This window comes from Alligator mississippiensis, chromosome 1 (assembly GCF_030867095.1).
Source record: "Alligator mississippiensis isolate rAllMis1 chromosome 1, rAllMis1, whole genome shotgun sequence".
NCBI lineage: Eukaryota > Metazoa > Chordata > Crocodylia > Alligatoridae > Alligator > Alligator mississippiensis.
This window is the reverse complement of record NC_081824.1, coordinates 124,770,116-124,783,632: the sequence shown is the minus strand read 5'-3', so window position 1 is coordinate 124,783,632 and position 13,517 is coordinate 124,770,116. Positions and strand designations below refer to the sequence as shown.

Genomic DNA, 13,517 nt, shown 5'->3' with positions numbered 1-13,517 from the left:
CTGAAAAAAATCATAAAAGTATCTTCAGAGGCTTGAGCAGCATTCAAAACCAGAATAGACTTGACTTGAAGAAACTGTCCCTGTGAAAACAGGAATGTATCTCTAACACCTAAATGCAAAATAACTGCTCAAGAAGCATTTTAAAAAATCACTGCTTTAAAACATTTTGCACAGCAGAAACCAACTGGAGAGATGGCAGGATGTAGACTATATCTTTTTGATGGGAAAACACTGGGAGATGCACATGTGAACAGGATAAGGAATATCCCTACTCTCTGCAATGAAATTGATCTTGAAGTATTCAAATTTATATGTATAACCTTTGTGCCACAGGATTTTTAAAGAAAGCTTAGCTCTCTCTGATGCTGGGGCCTAAATCTCTAAGAACAATCTACCTCAATCACCAGGTGTTCAATGTGTTTATTAACAATTTAGGTGCTAGCACAGAAAGCTTCTTGAGCGAGTTTGTGGACAACACAAAACTGGGAAGGATTGTAAACATGGAGGGTACAAGTACAATTCAGAAGGATCTCAACAGATTGGAAAGCTGGGCTAGAGCTAACAGGATGAGGTTTAATGTGGACAAAAGCAAGGTGCTAAACCTCTGCAGGACTAATCAAAAACACAAATACAAAATGGGGGACACCCGGATGGATGTTAGCTCTATGGCAAAGGACTTGGGAATCTTGGTGGATCACAGACTCAATATAAATCTGCAGTGTCAGTGTAATGCAGCCACACAAAAAGCAATTGTAATTTTGGGCTGCATCATTAGAAGCCTTACATATAAGACATGGGAGGTGATAGTGCCTCTCTACTCGGCACTAGGTAGGCCTCATCTGGAGTACTATGTGCAGTCCTGGGGTCCACATTTTAAAAAGGATGTGGAGAAGTTAGAGAGGGTCCAGAGGCAAGCAGAGATGATCAAGGGCTTGGAAGGCAAGTCATATGAGGAGAAGCTGAACAAGATAGGCATATTCTGCTTGCAGAAAAGGCACTTAACACATGATAGGAGGCTTCAAATACTTGAAGGGTTGCCATATAAAAGACAAAGCACCTTTTCTCTCTTGCTGCAGATAGGAGGATGTGGACCAAAAGTTTGAAATTGCAGCAAAGTAAACTTAGATTGGATATCCAGAAAAATTTCTTCACTCTGAAAATAGTGAGGCAATAGAATAGACTAGGGAAGTTGTGGACTCACCATCACTGGAGTTATTCAAGAAGAGGTTGGACAGGCACTGGTTGGGGATGATTTAAGCATAGCTATTCCTATTTTCTACCATGGTTAATTCCCATGCTTCTGGGCTTTGCTGGTTGCCCCTGCTCTGCCCCCTTCCCCACCCACTTTTTCTGCTATATGTATCAAGGTATTTTTAATGCCCCAGAAGCACTGGGTACTAGCTACAGCTAAGGCTGGGGACTTCAACTGGGGTATGCTGATTTTCCTGTTAGGAGCAAAGCCAGAGATTCCTGGCTAGAGGGTCTTGCCCCTCTGCTCAAGGTCAGACTGACTGCCATATCTGGGGTCAGGAAGGAATTTTTCCTCATGGTCACAGTGATACAGACTGTGGGGGGTTTTGCCTTCCTCTTGAGCATACACTGGCAATATTTTACAGAAGCATGACATTGGCTGCTGTGTTTCCTGTGCTTTACCTGTGGCAGGTTAGAGTGTTAGGTCTGTGGTGTGTAAGGGTTAAGGATAGTCTTATGTAGAGTTTAGATTATGGTTGTATGGGATGGTTTGGCTAGGAATGCTTCTGCCTCAGGCAGTGAGTTGGACTAGATAATCTCTGGAGGTCCCTTCCTGTCTTCATTCTCTATGACTCTATAACTATAACAGTAAGGTATTAATCCTGAGTAAGTAAAAACATAGTAATGGTATAGGTTTTTCAAGATGACAGCTTACTCTAGTATTATGCAGCAATGCAATTAACAAGCATGCCCTCATGCTAATTTCTCTTTTGTAGTGCTAGCTATTTGCTGTTTCCATGCCTCCCCCCTCCCTCCTCCTTTTTGATTTAGTCATAATAGTCAAGGTCAGCATTGTCCAACTTGTGGCCCATGAATTTAACTACTGTGGCCCACCATCACTCCACTGATGCTACTATCAGGGTGTCTCTGCCTCTTCCAGATTCCTCTTACTGCCCCTACCCCTGACGGGCAGGACAGCCTGGCAAAGGACCCTGTGGCCAAGAGGTTTGGGGGACCCTACCCCTCATGCAATGCAGCATGGCACCCACTGCATGGCAGGGCAGGGGATCTTGCATGGTGCTGCACGTTACCCACACTCCACACAGCCTAAGGAGAATGCATCCTGCACTCATTGTAAGTAGGGCTGCAGGACCACACGGAAGTTGGGCAGCCCTGATCCAGGTACCTGATCTTGCACATTACCTAAACCAGGTATTATGCAAAAAGCAAGATGTAACAGAATTTACTGGACCAACTTTTTAGTTGCAAGAGATATTAGATAGGCTTTCAGGCACAAAATGCCATGTCTTAGGTCACATTTAGCCCAGACTTGACCTGAGAAAGGCCTGATCAGTCCAGATCTGAGAGACAGAATTTTTCAAAAAGCTTAACATCTCACAATTAAAAACCTGCTTCAGTAAAAGATATTACCCAATAAATCTCATTTCTTGCATAACGTTTCCAAGTAATTTTGTCATGTCATGTTGCTTAGTTTCTTCTGTCCCTCCAAATACAAACCATTCACTATCCTGAAGACATCCCTGCATTATCTAGACAATTGCAGAGAAGTCCTTTCCAAGGTCCTTCTGATCCAATTTAATTCCAATCATTCTATGCATATCTATTCTATGATTAATTCTGAGCCCCACATGCAATTATCTTTCCCTGGTAAACAATAATTTTACTTGTCACGTGTCAGATGGGTTACAGAGCAGAACTCTGTAAATTCTTTTCTATTTAACTTGGTGCTTCCTCTGTGTTCTCTGCTGCCCTTGTGCTGATATATCAGCAGATTTCACTTTAGTATTCTCTGCATTTTCTTTGTGCCTCTTTTTAATACATTTGCTAATTTAAAAACTGACATCCAAAAATTATTTACCTCCTCAGGCACGTAGCTTTTTCATTTGACCCCTACATCACTTGCCATCTTCTATATTGACCTCTTAAACAGTCGTTCAAATAACTAGTACCTGATCACAGAAGTACTAATTTAACATGTATCATGTGTTGTAAAGCCTACTCCAAGAAGATCTTAGGAAGGTTTGTGGTTCCAGCGTGAGAGGAATTTGAGTTACATAAATTGGAAGGCACTTCGCGTTGGGTTTATATGGAGCGAAGACAGATTTGGATGATGAATGCATCCCCTCCCCCAACCCAGGGAAGGGTGAATGAGACAGCTTTAAGTGAGGGTATCATATTCTCCTCTACTTCATTTCAGAAAAATATTTAAGTACTATTATGTCTTTAGCATGTGCCTAAAACATCTCTCTCAACAAGGAAGGACCTAAGCATACAATTTCCTGATTCAGAGGTTCTAATTTTCTAGGCTCCCTATTACTGACTCTCATTTCTCAATACTGAATTCAAGCCATCCATCTGTATAATGGGCCTGACTGCCGCATCCAATCTCCTGCTCTACACCCAACGGTGAGTGAAGTACTGCCTGAAAATACAAAAAGTAGCCTGTGAATCCATACTGCTCTGCTGCAACATGTCAGAGATTCAAGGTACATTCATCATTCGTCCCTCAGGCCTTGAACAATCCCCGAGCTCCTGGAAGAATCACAAGACACTCCCAACTCACACACCTGGCCTCATCTTCCATCTATCAGAACTAACCAAGACTATGTTCAAGTCAGAGGAACTCAACACATTCGTACTGCACACTGGTACCCACATGGGTATGTGCAATGTAGCTACTGCTCTATAAATTCCTAGCTGACTTTACTGTAACTTGCTGGTACAGTCCTCATAGGTGAGTGTATTTCAGAACAGCAAATTGTATTTGATGTGCACAGCTTGTATTCACCTATTTTAATTTAAGCTGATTTTTTTCTGTAAGACCTCTATAAAAAAAATATAAATCTTAAGGAAATCCAGTGTTTTCATCAGATCACTTTCTCCTGAAGATCCCTAATAGCACCAACCCTACTTAAAGCAGGTGAAATGGCATGATGTTCCTGTACATTTGTCAACAGTCTTCTTTGTACTTTTTTACTTTAATTCACTGCTTTGCTATTAGATTCACAAGCTGACATTGATTTAACTTCTTAGTTTTACAGAAATGAGACATAGATGGAGATCTTTTTAGTACAATTTACAAGTAGATTTTTTAAAATTATCTATATATCCAAAGTTCACATTTTTCTAACATGAACTAAACATTTAATTACTTCTACATGGTCCATATACATTTCTTACATCCCTCAAACCCGGCAATGTCTAAAATATTATCATAGAATCATAGAAAATTATTGTTGTAAGGGACCTCAGGAGGTCATCCAGTCCAACCCCCTGCTCAAAGCAAGACCATCTCCAGCGAGATCATCCCAGCCAAGGCTGTCTAACTGGCTCTTAAAAATCTGCAAAGGATGGAGATTCCACAGCCTCTCCGGGTAACCTGTTCCAGTGCTTTACTATCCTCTTAGTGAGAAAGTTCTTCTTCATATATAAGCTAAACTTCCATTACTGCAACTTAGAGACCATTGCTTCTTTTTCTGTCATCTGCCACCACTAAGAAGTCTTGCTCCAACCTCTTTCAAACCCCACTTCAGATAGCTGAAGGCTGCTATTAAATCCCCCCTCAGCCTTCTCTTCTGCAGACTAAATAAGCCCAGCTCCCTCATTCTCTCCTCATAAGTCATGTCCCTCAACCCCCTACCCATTTTTGCTGCCCTCTGCTGGACTCTCTCCAATTCGTCCACATCTTTTCTGCAGTGGGGGGCCCAAAACTGGACACAGTACTCCAAATGTGGTCACACCAGTGTCGAATAATCACTTCCCTTGACCTCCTGGCAACACTCCTACCAGTGCAGCCCAGTATGCTGTTAGCTTTCCTGGCAATAAGGGCACACTGTTGGCTCATATTCAGCTTATTGTCCATTGTAATTCCAAGGTTCTTTTCTGCGGAGCTGCAGCACAGCCAGTCAGTCCCCAGCCTGTACTGGTGCATGGGATTGTTCTGTCCTAAGTACAGGATGCTACACTTGTCGTTATTGAATCTCATGAGATTTCTTTTGGCCCAATCCTCCGATTTTTCAAGGTCTCTCTGAATCCTAACCCTACCCTCCAGCATATCTACTACTCCTCTCAGCTTGATGTCATCTGCAAACTAGCTGAGGGTTCACCCTATGCCGTCTACCAGATCACCGATGAAGATACTGAACAAAACCAGTCACAGAACTGACCCATGGGGTACTCCACTTGACACCAGCTGTCAACTAGACATCGAGCCACTGACTACTCCCATCTAAGCCTGATGATACAGCCAGTTTTCTATCCATCTTATAGTCCATTCATTCAACTACTTCCTTAGCTTGCCTGCAAGAATGTTGTGGGAGTCCATAACAATAGCCTTGACAAAGTCATGGTATACTACATCACTGGTCTCCCCACATCCACAGAGTTGATCTTATAAAAGGCAATCAGGTTGGTCAGGCATGACTTGCCCTTGGTGAATCCATACTGATTATTCCTAATTATCGCCTTCTCCTCCAAGTGCTTAGGAATGGATCCCTTGAGGATCTGCCCCATGATTTTTTCAGTGACTGAGGTGAGGCTGACTGGTCTGTAGCTCCCTGGATCGTCCTTTTTCCCTTTCTTAAATATGGACACTTAAATATTTGCCCTTTTCCAATTGTCTGGGACGTCTCCCGATCGCCATGAGTTTTCAAAGATGATAGCCAGTGGCTCTGCAATCACATCAGCCAACTCTCTCAGCATCCTCCAGTGCATCCCATCCAGCCCCATGGACTTATACATGTCCAGCTTTTCTGCACAGTCCCTAACCTGTTCTTTTGCCACAGTTGGCTGCTCACCTCCTCCTCACACTGTGCCACCAGGTGTAGTAGTCTGGTAGATGACCTTGCCTGAGAATACTGAGGTGAAAAAGGCATTGTATACTTCTGCCTTTTCTGCATCCTCTGTCATTGGGGTGCCTCCCCTATTTAGTAAGGGAACCACACTTTCCCTAATCTTCCTCCTGGTAATGACATACTTGTAGAAACCCTTTCTTGTTACCCTTCATGTCCCTTGCTAGCTGCAATTCCAATTGTGATTTCATCCCTGTATGCCCAGGCAATACTTGTATATTCTCCCCTAGTTGTTTGTCCAAGTTTCTACTTAAAACCTTCCTTTTTATGATTTAGTTTCCTGAAGAGTTCCCTGCTAAGCCAAGCTGGTCTTCTGCCATACTTGCTAGTACTTGCTACTCTTCTTGCACATTGGATGGTTTGTTTCTACACTCTCAGTAAGGTTTCTTTAAAGTACAACCAGCTCTCCTGGACTCCTCTCCCCCCTAGACTGGCCTCCCAAGGGGTCCTGCCCATAAGTTTCCTGTGCAAGTCTAAGTCTGATTTTCTGAAATCCAGGGTCCTTACTCTGCTGCTATCCTTCCTTACAGTCCTTAGGATCCTGAACTCAATCATCTTGTGGTCACTGCTGCCCAAGTTGCCATCTATTACGTTGCCTACCACTTCTTCCCTGTTTGTGAGCAGTAGGTCAAGAATGATGGCCTCTGGTTGGCTGCTTCCATACTTGCACCAGGAAGTCATCCCCAACACTCTCCAAAAACTTCCTGGATTGCCTGAGCACTGCTGTATTGCTGACCCAGATGTCAGGGTGATTGACATCTGCCATGAGAACCAGGGCCTGTGATTGGGAAACTTCCCCTAGCTGTTTGAAGAAAGTCTCATCCACCACTTCCTCTTTGTCTGGTGGTTTATAGCAGACTCCCACCACAACATCACCCTTGTTGCTCTCCCCTCTAACCCTAACCCAGAAACTTTCAACAGGCCTATTTTCAATTATATACTGGAGCTCAGAGCAATCAGATGGTTCTTTTACATAAAATTCAACTCCTCCTCTTCTCCCCTGTGTGTCCTTCCTGAAGTTTATATCCAACCAGTCTGCTCTTAGCAGTTTTCTTGTACACAAAATGAATGGGAACTTTGAAAGGAAAAATATGCATCACTAATCAGATATTTAAAGGACACTTTAATAGTGGCTCACTATTAATTTAATATTCACTGCAATAACATTAATCATGAGTGAACTCATTTGGTATTATTGAGAATGATGTGGTATATAATACTAGATTAAACTCATTGTACTATACCATTAGCAAATACCCATTGCTATGTTAGATTAATGGCAGTAGCTAAATATTACTAGCATATGGTTTCAAAGTCTAGTGGACTCTATATTTTAAAGGGGAAAAGACAGACATGAAAGTGCCTTGTTACAGAATGAAGGTGAAGTATTCTCTCATCAGAAAGTCTAAAGAAACACAAAGAAGTCAAACTAAATGCCCGTAACTTTGGGTATGAAAAACTGTAATACCATAAGAGAATTCAGTTTATTTGTACCCTACCTTCCTACTTTTAAAAGGAAGAACACTGGCAGCAGGAGTGAAATATGCTAGCAGCCACTGAAGAGTGGACGTATGTTCAATTCTCCTGAAAGAATAATGAAACTTTTGATGATATTCTAGTAAAAATTTCCATTAAGGTTGGGGGTGAAAGTCTTAAATATTTTAGATCTGAGTTTTAAACCAAAAAATTCATTTTCTAACCACAGCTAGTCTGGACATATATACAACTGAAGGTAGCGTGTGTCCAGGGACTTGGAGAAGAAGCCAAAAGAATCACGGATTGATGAGGGGGCTAGACCCACAAGCACTTCTGGAGGTTCTGGAGGAAAGCAAGGCAGAGGCCTCAACAAACAACTGCACCCAGAATCTGGCAGTCAGACAAAGCAGGCTGAATGTACATAATTACTTAAATCCAAGATAAGGTTTTCCCCCACAACTGGCATGGGGTGGAGGGGAGAACCTCATCTTGGGCTTGATCACAGCCAAGGGCAGATGGTGGCTCAGCTCCAGCTTTGACCCTGTACTCTATTTTGAAGCTGGAGCTGAGCTGCTATATACTCCAGGTCAGAATGGCTCCTTTGGCAGGGAAGGGGGGGACAGGGGGTATGACGGGGTAGACTGCAGGGTGCTGGTGGGGGAATCTGCAGCCTTCTCCTCCAACCCTTGCCTGTGTCTGTACCTGTGCCTGCCCACCCTGCCTCAACTACCCCCATCTGCCTCTCACTTCTGCTCCCGTCCCCCCCACTCCCCCCCCCCCCCCCGGTTTGCCTTCTCCCCACTTATCTCCTACTCCAACTCTGGTCCTTTCCAGCCCCAACTTGACTGGGATCTGCCACGACTTCTCCCTGGCCAAGCTAAGCTGCGGCCACACTGTTGCTGAATGCCCCAGAAGAGCACAGCTGTAGCAGAAGGTAAGGGGATGGGGGGAAGGAGTAGGAGTGGGAGGTAGGCAGGCTGCACAGGGGAGCAAAGGGCAAGGAACAGGCAGCAGGTGCCAAGCATATGCATGGAGGGCCAAGTTGAAGTGGACATGGCAGGAGGCAGGAGAGCCAGGCACAAGTATGGAAGAGAAGATGCAGGGGAGCAAGGGGCAGCCCAGCCACTATTCTCTCTGTTTCACAAGTGGGAGGGGGTGCACTTAAAATGACCTTCCACTAATTAGATTCTAATTAGATTAAATTTTCAGTTGTCTTGGATTTGGGTGAATACCGTAATTGTGGTAGAATGCCTTCCTGGGGACATTGAAAGGTTCGCCCCATGGCAGGAACACCTTCTACCCTTTTTCTTGTTCTTTTTTTGATAACTCCACCGTGCTAGGGAATGGGGGAAATAAATGAAGAAAAGGAGTTTGGCAGATGGTCCCATCTAAGGAATCTTACTTTCTCCCCCCAGCACTTCATTCCCCTAGATGAAAAGATGGGTCAGAAATACCCAAACATTTGGCTTTGACAGACTATAATCAGCCAAAAATGCTAGCCTACAGTATTCTAAGAGAGATTTTAGTGTGAAATCAGAAGAAGTGTAGCTAAGTCTAAGGTGCTTCTGGCATCTGAAGGAAAGGTGGGGCAGCCCAGGTATCTCAGACTAAGAAAAAAATCTCCATTGTCAGAATATAATTCCCCAGCAGTTCCTGGACTGTATCTGAAAGCACATATCTAAGTGCTGTCTTTTCAGTCTGCAGCACTCTACACCTGGCAGCAAGCAAGCAAGCTAATCATTCTGAATAAATTCCACTTCTGTGAAGAGGTCTAGCACTAGGCTGGCTCAGTGCACCACTCGAGTCTCATGTAAAGTCAGCATTAAGAGTTTAAGTGGTGCACAGGGTCTTGTGCCAGCCCTCTACACAGAATAAGTTATGCCCTCAGTACGTATTGCAACAAGGATGGAAGCTTAGCTAAGGAAGTGTACATGATTGGAAATTTTATTCTAAAGAAGGGATGGAAAATTCCTAATATAGGAATAGTAGAAAAACAGAGAAGATTACACCAACAATAACTTTCAAGACTCCCATACTAAACCATAAAATAGTATTTGAGTTTCTCTGTAGACCTACCCTGCATTTCACTTGTAGTTCAGCCATGAATCTGGGCACAGTGAAGAAACAGAAGAATTAAAGGCAGATACCTAAGGCAATATACTAATACTCTGTCATTTTTTTCTTGTTTGCTATGGGTAGAAACAAATATTGCCTTTGTGCCACAATAAGATTTTTTAGGGTAGCACAAAAGCCAATCAAACAGATCTTCATACCTCTTGCCGTGCTAGAAATACCTAAAATGTGTAGCCGTGACAGAGGTGGCACTACTTTGTGCGGTTTTATTGTAGCAGATGTGTTAGTCTTGTGGCAGAAGACTGTGATCAACCTGGAGTTGCCTGCAATCTCGAGTTGCCCCAGGCACGTGCTCCCAGGCTTCATAGGCTGGATCCTGCATGCCCTGGAAATCGGAATGAAAGTGCCCAACTAACTCCAGTGTGGTCACATGGCTGAGATCATCAATCAGCTGATTGGCGGTCTCAGTTCCAGGACCTCACCAGAGTATCCAACTCCCTCCAGTATACTCCTGGGACTGGGACATCCAATTGGCTGATTGCCAGTCACAAGCCTGAGACTGCATTAGAACACCCTCAGCTTTTACTGCTTACAGAGACCCAACCCAGAGAGTCCCAGGGCAGATCTGGTGTCATGGCGTGGGGTCCCCAGGGATTGTCATAATGACCATAGAGCTCTGTGACTGCCTGCTCTGCCCTGTGGATGCCTTCTAATCTCTCCTGCCACGTCTTGCTGGTTGAAATAATAAGTTGGGAGCCTGCTCACAAGTTTGTGTAATCACGATCCTGCTAAACCCCACTAGACCCTGCTGATTTTGGATCCCTTGATGGGTCTCACTCAAAGTCAGTGCCTCCCAAGACACCCTAAGCCTCATGGGCTAGATGCGTGGCTCCAAAACCTTCCCTTTACCACACCCCATGCCTTGTAGGTGGTATTTAAATGCTGTTCCTTGTTATGAGGCCTCAGTCTAGCTAGACCTCCTGCCATCACTAGGCCCTGGGCCCTTGTAGTTAGACCCTCTGGCATTGGGGTCTCTACACCCCCTGTAGTGGCACCCTCTCCAGCACTGGGCTCTCTGCAGCCCTCTCTGGTACTGAGCTCTCTGCAGCCTCATCTCCACTGCGTCCTCTCCGATGCTGGGGCTCTACACAGTAGTGTACCCCAATGAGGCCTCCTCCTCCCCATTTAGCCTCATTCCCGTCCACCGATGCACAAACAACAACAAAAATATGAGCCCTTGGGCTATAACATAATACAAATGGTGCAGGGTGCACATGCACCCCCTGGAAACGGCAGCTGTGAAAACAGAAGTCCTGGCGAAAGTGCACTCCAGTTTCACCGCTGGTGATTTTGGGCTCAGCGATCGGCCTCTGCTCCCCTCCCACCCCTCCGCCCAGTCAGTGTACTGGTCCTCCCCCCCCAGACTCGGGAGGCACCAGTCGGCCATGACCCCAGGGTTTTCTACCTAAGCTGCCACTGCCCTTAAAGGAGCAGGCACACCTCAGTGCCCCGAGTCATCTGGGAACATGTCAACTGTTGTCCCATAAGATCAATAACATATAGAATAACATATCAGCAACATTTATTTTGTCCAGGGAAGCAGCTCAGCTACACCCAAATGCATCTCAATACAGCTGATCCACTTCACTTAGTGACTTGTCTTTCTAGCCTAAGATTTCTTTGTTCTTAACAAAGGCCTGGATGAACTACAAATGAAGCATGGGGCAAAATAGGCAGAACCAGAAATATAATCCTTTCAGTGCTGATGTCTATCTGAAAAGGTTAATTTCTACTAGATGCATTTACTTCAGTTTGTCAGTAGTCTTCTCAGCCTACCTCTCAGTAATAAGTTCAAGGCAACATACTCCTGACTCAGCAGCACTGCAGATGTCAACATGCACAGGGCTGCCATTCACAATGTCCTGTGGATGGTATGTTCTCCATGCCTTTACAGAAATAAACTAATTTAATTTTGAGAAGCGATCGTCTAGCATTGATCACTGTCATCCAGAGGTCCTTGCTTGGAGATTCATTAGTAGCTGGGAAAAATGACTTGAGGACAGTTTGGGCCATTAATTTCTCCCAAATGATTATGAATCCCTGGTAAAGACTAAATTGCTATTGTTAGAACTCTGCAGCTGTTGATTAAACTATCAAATAAATGTCTTTTAGTCTCGCCTGTCTGTTAATTTATTTGTGAGTGAAGTGCATGGAAATCCAAATGTAATGTCCATTGTCTTAAATACCCATAGCACAAGGGTCAGGCTCTGCAACTTCATACCAAACTGCTGAAATTCTGCTATCTTGGCCTTGGACCTTTACTACACAGAGCTGCCCAGCTCCATATGACTGTATAGACACTTGGAGACATAGTTAAGTAGAACCTAAAATTAAATAATTGAATCATTTGTCCCTTTAGTTTACAATTCAAACCATTAAACCTAAATTTCAGCCTGAGCTGAATTTTCTGGTCTTTGGAGAATTAATATGGATACTTAACACTCCTATACTACAATAAAATATAGTTTGCTTTAATCACTAGCCAAGCAGTAGCAATTAAAATCTCTATAAATGCCTTTATAAGTAATTAACATTAATATGGGATTCACTTTCTTCCCTATAACAACCATAGTAACATTAATCTACTTGCAAAATGATATTGTAAAAATTTTAATTATGAGCACATTTGAAAAGGCAGCAAGTCTTTCACCCTGCACCAATGTGCTATTAGGTTTAAAATAAATGAGCATTAGTCCTGCTTAACCTATTAAAAAAAAGTATAAATCAGTGATTTTCACCAGGAAAAAAAAGCAACTCCATACCCAAGATGCAAGTATTACCTTCAGTTAAAAACATGGATTTCTCTTCATAGTAGTTGTAACTTCATGGAGTGACTTCATTGAAGCTACTTTTGAATTACAGTGGTGAAAGAAGAGATTTATAATCACTTTCTGGTGCTGTTAATACTATGTACAATTGGACAGATTTAATTGTATAGCTCTGAAGACAGCAACTCAAGTAGTTAAACCACCAAGACTAGCAAGTGCACAGCATTTTTATATCTGAATCCAAAAGTCTTTTACAGAAAAAAAATTGAAATTTCACTTTTATGGGACAGCAATATTTCAGGACAATAACAGAAAAAGAGAGACCCTCTCCCATTCACATTTTGATGCTTCTATTACTAACCTGATGCTGGCTGACTTTGCCTTCAGGTCATTCCAGCGCTGGTTCATGTCATCAAGACGGTGCTGGAGCAGGGCAGCTTCTTCAGAGTTTCCCAGGGCTTTTACCATCTTCTGTCTGTTTCCATCAATACTCTTAAAAATATCATTGTGGGCATCAATTTCAGCCTGAATGTCCTGGGGAAAAAAGAAAGAACATATTAATCCTGTAACTAGAACAAGGGGGATTATTTTTGTAACTGTAAATTCCAAGCATTTTTTCATTCCCCTGCACCTTGTGAAATTTGCTAGTTACCAAGACTGTAGTACCGGAGCAACATGCAACATATTTCCCTGGATCTGGATTTTTACAAGGATAAAACAATGCTTCTGCATGCAAAGTCATTACTTGTGAAATATGAAAGGTTTGGCACAGAATATGTGGGTATTAGAAGTCCAGCTGTCCAAAGGACTAAGCGGAAAACTTTTATTATTCCCATTTTACAGCTGAGGCAAATTTAAAGAGTAATGTTAACAGGTACTCTCCCCTGCCCCCCACCCCCAAGGCTAAATATACATATATATATATATATAAAGGCCCTAATTCCAGTGGTACAGCTAAACCATGAGACCCTGGTGCCTCCCTCAGGCAGTCACTTAACTTTTCTGAGAGAGACGTTCAAAAGAACTGAAAGGAACAAGAGAGCCAACTTGTGTGGACTTTAACAGCAGCAGCCAACAT

General features: G+C 43.3%; 1 protein-coding gene across 13 annotated transcripts in view; it reads right to left on the bottom strand.

The window, feature by feature from the left end:
• The window catches only part of UTRN (utrophin), a 631,944-nt gene that overhangs the window by 189,276 nt on the left and 429,151 nt on the right, over positions 1-13,517 (bottom strand). For all 13 annotated transcript variants that reach the window (XM_019488372.2, XM_014605522.3, XM_059713704.1 and 10 more), the window contains one exon: positions 12,801-12,973. In XM_019488372.2, coding sequence (XP_019343917.1) covers positions 12,801-12,973 — 173 coding nt within the window. The remainder of the gene's footprint in view (positions 1-12,800; positions 12,974-13,517) is intronic.